This window comes from Palaemon carinicauda, chromosome 3 (assembly GCF_036898095.1).
Source record: "Palaemon carinicauda isolate YSFRI2023 chromosome 3, ASM3689809v2, whole genome shotgun sequence".
NCBI classification, from domain to species: domain Eukaryota; kingdom Metazoa; phylum Arthropoda; class Malacostraca; order Decapoda; family Palaemonidae; genus Palaemon; species Palaemon carinicauda.
In genome coordinates, this window is record NC_090727.1 from 75,902,082 (window position 1) to 75,909,457 (window position 7,376).

Here is a 7,376-nt window from a genome sequence, read left to right on the forward strand (position 1 = left end):
TGCCTCTTTTCATTTCTTCCTCCATTGCAGATCTAGTGTGTTGGTGCTTGCCCTGAAATGTAGTGGTGGATCTTGTCCTTTTCCATTAGTGATTTTTTTTTCTTCTTCTATGTGTGGTTACCATGTAGTTAAGTTGTAGCATGACTTTCTTTTTTATATATTCCTCCCATATTTTTTAATCCAACACTTTCATTACTGTGTGTATATGCTTTACGTTGAGGAGGAGACCCAGGATATTATTTCTCATAAGTTGTTCTTCAAAACATGTCAAGAAACATATATTGCACCAATGCATTTTCATTGTCTTTCATGATATGTTTGACATGGTTGAGTTTTGTACATATTTCTGGTGTAGTAACAGGAGGACCCAACTTCTGCACTTGATACAATGATTGATGTATACTTTGGAGCTCTTATTATTAATTCATAAGTTTTGTTTTCTAATACTTGTAACTTATCTATCTCCTCTGTTGAGTGCCGGAGGCTTCAAAGGGCCACTTCTTTCCAAAAGACTTTTCATAGCACTTATTATATTCGAGCTTCTAGCTGAGATGTTGGCTTAGGATTTTATAAGATTTATTATATATTTGTTCTTTATGCTTTTGAAATTTTGGTATCTGGTATCTCATGAGTCGTTTAGAGTGAAGGAAGGTTTCCTTTCCTTGCGCCGAGACACAGAACCAAGACATCCATAATTCCATGTTAGAGTCTTCCATCTCCATCTTTTCCCTCCAAGTCCAGACTAGTGAGGCTGCTATGGCACTCCCTGAAGAAAGCCTTACAGACCAGAGTACCAGAGACTGTATCTCAGCGCCGATAGAGTGAAGAAGAGGATATCCAAGAACAAGGTTTTGCTCTGTCCTCATAATACCATCTGGCACACGTACTCGTCACCTAGAGATACATCTGGTGGACCTCCCAAGGTGCAAGAAGCTCACATAGTCATGGCTATCGGTTCCTCTCCTTCCTTCAGGAAGACTCCGTAGTGCAAGTTCTGGAGTCAGGAAAAGCCAGACTATCTTTAGGATTTGTGGTTGTGTAATGAGCCTATGTACCTCATGAGATGAAAAGCATCTTGTCTAAGAGTAGAATGAGACGTGAGAATGTCCGGCCGCTTGTTTTCTTCTTTATTCCCCTCTCCTGAGGTACAGACGCCATGCCATAATGCTCTGAACTGAATGCTTGATGCAAGTGAGCCACTCAACCAAGTAGTTTTCCCTCCCAGCTATGTTTGTATTGTATTGAAGGATCTCCCAAAGGAAGGAGATGAAATCCATGTAAAGCCATTCCTCATAGACGACCATACACTCATACACTATATCCTTAGGGATGTAGATTCTTCCATTAAAGGCTACCAAACTCCTGTGACATCTTCATTCTCAGGAGGTTGACAGAAGTCAGGACTCTTGGTCCTATAATGGACAAGAGTACTTCAACATTTCCCAGATAGTTATAGGGACTTTTCCCTCCGAAAGTAAAGTCTTTTAATAAAGAGAATAAAAACCCAATTTCTTAGAGTTCCACTGCCCACCTCAACCACCTACTGGACTTAGGTCAAGGTCACAGTGAGTGGGCAGACCCACCAGGGCCTCCTACTCCCCAGCTGCGCTGAATAATTAGGAAAAATCCAAATAAGAAAATGGTTGATAGAAAGTTATTCAAGATTGGTTTTAATTTCTTTAGCTTACATTAGATGAAGAAGATGCAGAACATTGCAAAGAACTATTTTGTCTGATGTTCCACTGAATCAAAGAAGTGTGTCCTTTTGTTACATGTTGAGTAACATATTATATTTGATGTAATGAATGTGTTAGTAGCCACATTGCTTGATCTGTTGTGATGATTCAACATTATCATTAGTGTTTGGATGTGGGTTAGACACGAAAGGATTTCTCTCGATAACTTCTGGTTGTTCAACTAAATCATGATATTTGTTATGTCTAAAATAACTCCTCACTGATTTGTGTATAAACCATATTGGTCTTGAAGATATGTCTGTTAGTGTGTTCGTATTGTCTTCAAACTACGACCTAGCCATGAATACCTCCACCAACAAAGTTGGTAGGTCATTTTATGTTTGTTTGTTTGTTTGTGAACAACTTCCACAGTTTTATTCATTGAGTAGTGAAACTTTCCCAGCTTCACTTCTTCTGTTACTTCGCTGTCATCTCATCCCACCATTTTCCAATACATTTCGATCGAAATCCTTGAAGGAATCTAATATTCATCTCTTTTCTCATCTACAATAACATTAATTGCATTATCTGTTTCTAATAACATTAATATCTCCCTCTTCACTCCATTACCCGAATCAACTCTGTATTAGAAAAATATATATCTTAATTTTTAAATATTTAACTTAGCCGGTGAATATATAATAGCTGCAACTCTGTTGCTTGACAGACACATACATAAAAACTCGCCAGCGATCGCTATACAGGTTGCGGGTGTGCCCACCAGCGCCAACTGTCGGCCAGATACCACTCTCGATGTAAACAAAACCTTCAATTTCTTCTCTGTCGACGTGTCGACAAGACGTACTTTACTCGCTGTTGAACCTGGAGTTTTTTCCCATCATATTTGGTGAAGTACTTTAATTTGGTTTGAGCTTTCGCATTACAGGTGTTTTTTCTTCAAATAAATCCTTGAACTCTTTTTTGAATCGGATTAATTGTTGATGACTTAGATCGTTTTTGGAATTTTCCCTTGACTAATTCAAAATGGCTGACCCTTCTCAAGTTCCCAAGTTTCGAAAGTGTAATGCTAGGGACTGTCATAGGCGTCTTCCAAAGGCTTCTCTCGACCCTCACACTGTTTGTTCCAATTGTCGGGGTAAAACCTGTCAATTGGAAGATCGGTGTGAGGAATGCGTGGGCCTTTCGGAATTCGAGTTTATCGAATTTGATAAATATACACGCAGACTAGAGAGAGATAGGGTAAGGAGAAGTTCTTCTAGGTCGGTAGATTTTTCCTCTCCACATGCCCCTGAACCTAATCCTTCCCCTGTAGTGGTCGTTCCTAACCCCCCTCCTAGCACTCAGGAACCGTCTATGCAAGACATGATGCGTGCTATACATGCCTTGGGGGAGAGAGTTGAGGCTTTAGCAAGTGACCGAAATCAACTCATGGCGGACGTAAAGGAACTCAAGTGCCAAAGTGCCACGGCGGAAAGTGTCAAAGTGCCTAGTGTTACGCAAAGTGTTGTGAACAGTGTTGCGATCGAGGGTTCGTCTGTTCGTGCCTGTCGTCCACCTAGTCCGGGACCTCTTGCAAGCTCCCAAGCCCAGGGGAGAAGCAATGTCGTACGACTCATGGGTTCGAGAGGCCTTGATCAGCGAACAGACGTTCCCTCTAAGGTATCAGGCGTATCTCTCCAAGATCGCCCCTACCAAAGTAAGACGAGAGAGCCCATTTTTACCTCGTCGTCCGAAGGTGTTTCACGTAAGAAACCTTGGACCAAGGTCTCCAGACCTTTAAAGCGTAAGTCGGTCCCTTCAGGACAAGTCCAACGTCCCGGATGTAGCCACTGGGACAGTTCGGACCCGTTGCCGTCATCTGATGACTGCTCGCCGCCTAAGAGAGGCAAAGTTGTGCCGTCTCATTCGCTAACCCCGTCTGTTACCGCACCTGCTTCCGTAGACCCTAAATGGGTGTTACTGCAAGACATGCAGTCTAAGCTTGCGTCCTTGATGGAGGACTACAACGCTGAGAAGGTTTCCGTTGAACCTACTGGCCATCAGCCATCCAAGCGTTCTGTTGTGCGTCCTGTTGACGTGGATGTAGCTTTCTCGCGTCAACCAGTTGGGGTGGTACCTCCACCGATGCGACCCAGTGTGAATTTCCAGCCGCACGTTGACGTTAGGCAACGCACTGATGCGATTGGTGACGTTCAGGACGTTCATCAACCATCAGAGTTGACTTGTTTTGACGCGGTGCGTCAACCTCCGCAACCCGGTATGGTGTTGACTGCACAACCCAGACGGTCTAAACAGTCTCGGGTGGACGCTGTGCGTCCTTGCGCACCTGTTGTTGTTGACAGTTCCCAGACTGTTCAGCAGTTCCAGGACGCTGCGTCCGGCTCCGTCACGTATGCACCAGTGCAACCGGACTCTGCGAGTCAAACGTTGCCTACACCTTTGCCGTTTTCTCATCAGTTATCGGATGAGGAACTGTCAGATGAGGACGTTGCTGAACCACAGCCTGAGGATCAGCCTTCAGAACTAGATGAGCCTTAAGCAGTTCAACCATCCTTGGACTTTAGAAAAGTCATGGCTGTTTTTAAAGAGTTGTTCCCTGATCTCTTTATTTCTGTGGCTCCTCGTTCGCCGCCGTCAGAGTTTGTCTTAGGCGTTCCTGCTACCATGCCTGCCTTTACTAAACTCGTTCTCTCTCGCTCATCCAAGAGAGCTTTACGGCTGTTAGGCGATTGGTTAGAGACTAAGAGGAGTTTAGGGAAGACGGCATTTGCCTTCCCCCCATCTAAACTCTCGTCTAGATCGAGCGTCTGGTATGCCACGGGAGAAGTTCTCGGCTTGGGAGTTCCTGCCTCTGCCCAGGGCGACTTCTCAAGTCTTGTAGACTCTCCCCGCCGCCTTGCCATGAGACGCTCGAAGATTTGTTGGTCACCCTCGGACCTGGACCACCTTCTTAAAGGCATATTTAGGGCGTTTGAAGTCTTTAACTTCCTGGACTGGTGTTTAGGAGCCCTGAGTAGGAAAATCTCTTCTGCCGATAGGGATGTTTCCTTACTCATTATGTCCTGCATGGACAAGGCCGTCCGTGATGGGTCCAACGAGCTTGCCGCTTCATTCACGTCCGGAGTCCTTAAGAAACGAGAGTCTCTGTGCTCTTTTCTGTCAGCAGGAGTGACGCCATGCCAAAGATCTGAGCTACTCTTTGCGCCCTTGTCTAAGTGCTTGTTTCCTGAAGTCTTGGTTAAGGAAATTGCCTTGTCTTTAGTGCAGAAGGACACCCACGATCTAGTTGCGTCCTCGGCTCGCAAAGCTCCCCCTTTGCCTGCCTTGTCTGCTAGACCTAGGATAGACACTCCAGCGTCCAGGTTTATCCCGCCCTTTCGTGGCAGAGCCTCCAGCAGGGGAGGTGCTCGTGCCGAAGGGAAGAGAGGGAAGAGGGAAGGATCCAAGTCCTCTAAGGGCAGAGTCTGACTGCCCGCAACTTCAGACAGCAGTAGGTGCCAGACTCAAGAACTTCTGGCAAGCCTGGGAGAAGAGAGGCGCAGATCAACAATCTGTGAGGTTGCTCAGAGAGGGGTACAAAATCCCTTTTGTACGCAGACCTCCTCTAGCGACGTCCCCCATCGATCTCTCTCCCAGGTACCGAGAGGAAGAAAAGAGACAAGCCCTGAAACTGGAAGTGTCTCTTTTGCTAGAGAAGGGAGCGGTGGTCAAAGTCTCGGACCTTCAATCACCGGGGTTTTACAACCGTCTCTTCCTAGTATCAAAGAAGACAGGAGGTTGGAGACCGGTGCTAGACGTCAGTGCTCTGAATGTCTTTGTCACAAAGACGAAGTTTACCATGGAGACCACAAAGTCAGTCCTAGCAGCGGTCAGAAAGGAAGACTGGACGGTCTCTCTAGACCTAAGGGACGCCTACTTCCACATCCCCATTCACTCAGACTCCCAACCTTTTCTGAGATTCGTCTTCGACGATGTGGTGTACCAGTTTCGGGCCCTGTGCTTTGGCCTAAGCACAGCTCCTCTCGTGTTTACGAGGCTTATGAGGAATGTGGCAAAATTCCTCCATTTATCGGACATCCGAGCCTCCCTTTATTTGGACGACTGGCTTCTCAGAGCCTCTTCCAGTCATCGCTGTCTGAAGGATCTCAATTGGACTCTAGATCTGACCAAGGAATTGGGACTCCTAGTCAACTTGGAAAAGTCACAGCCCCAAACTATTCTGTATTTAGGGATGGAGATTCACAGTCAAGTTTTTCGGGCTTTTCCGTCGGCCCCCAGAATAGATCAAGCCCTGCTCTCCATCCAGAAGATGCTGAAGAAAGAACGCTGCTCAGTCAGGCTTTGGATGAGTCTGGTAGGAACGCTGTCATCCCTGGAGCAATTTGTCTCGCTAGGAAGGCTACACCTCAGACCTCTTCAATTCCATCTGGCTTTTCACTGGAAAAAGGACAAGACGCTAGAGGCGGTCTCGATCCCGATTTCCGAAAAGATCAAGTCTTGTCTGACTTGGTGGAAGGACAATATCAGCCTACGAGAGGGCCTTCCCCTGGCAGTTCAGAAACCCAACCACGTTCTCTTCTCGGACGCATCGGACTTGGGCTGGGGCGCGACGCTGGACGGTCGGGAATGCTCAGGTCTGTGGAACTCGAGTCAGAGGAGCATGCATATCAACAGCAAGGAGCTTTTGGCGGTTCATCTGGCCTTGATAAGCTTCGAGAATCTCCTTCGAGGCAAGGTGGTGGAGGTCAACTCGGACAACACCACGGCCTTGGTGTACATTTCCAAACAGGGAGGTACCCACTCACTGGCTCTGTACGAGATCGCAAGGGACCTGCTCATCTGGTCAAAAGATCGAGGCATCTCCCTAGTAACGAGGTTCATCCAGGGCGACTTGAACGTCCTAGCAGATTGTCTCAGTCGGAAAGGTCAAGTAATTCCAACCGAATGGACCCTCCACAAGGATGTGTGCAAGAGACTTTGGACGACTTGGGGTCAACCCACCATAGATCTCTTTGCAACCTCGCTGACCAAGAGGCTTCCAATCTATTGCTCTCCAGTCCCGGACCCAGCAGCAATACATATAGATGCCTTTCTCCTAGATTGGTCACCTCTAGATCTTTACGCATTCCCACCATTCAAGATTGTCAACAAGGTACTGCAGAAATTCGCCTCTCACGAAGGGACAAGGTTGACGTTAGTTGTTCCCCTCTGGCCCGCGAGAGAATGGTTCACCGAGGTACTTCGATGGCTAGTAGACGTTCCCAGAAGTCTTCCTCTAAGAGTAGACCTTCTACGTCAGCCACACGTAAAGAAGGTACACCAAAGCCTCCACGCTCTTCGTCTGACTGCCTTCAGACTATCGAAAGACTCTCGAGAGCTAGAGGCTTTTCGAAGGAGGCAGCCAGTGCGATTGCTAGAGCAAGGAGAGCGTCTACCATTAGAGTTTACCAATCGAAGTGGGAAGTCTTCTGAGACTGGTGCAAGTCAGTTTCCGTATCCTCGACCAGTACCTCTGTAGCCCAAATAGCTGATTTTCTCTTATACCTGAGAAAAGTACGATCCCTTTCAGCTCCTACTATCAAGGGCTACAGAAGCATGTTGGCCTCGGTCTTCCGGCATAGAGGCTTAGATCTTTCCAACAATAAAGATCTGCAAGACCTCCTTAAGTCTTTTGAGACC

At 46.7% G+C, this 7,376-nt stretch overlaps 1 protein-coding gene across 1 annotated transcript in view; it reads right to left on the bottom strand.

Annotated features, from left to right (window-relative positions):
• Positions 1-2,217: 2,217 nt before the first annotated feature.
• LOC137632429 (uncharacterized) overlaps positions 2,218-7,376 on the bottom strand; it is a 67,827-nt gene continuing 62,668 nt past the window's right edge. Inside the window, 1 exon segment of the mRNA XM_068364364.1 lies at positions 2,218-2,317. Within this exon segment, the coding sequence (XP_068220465.1) occupies positions 2,218-2,317 (100 nt within the window).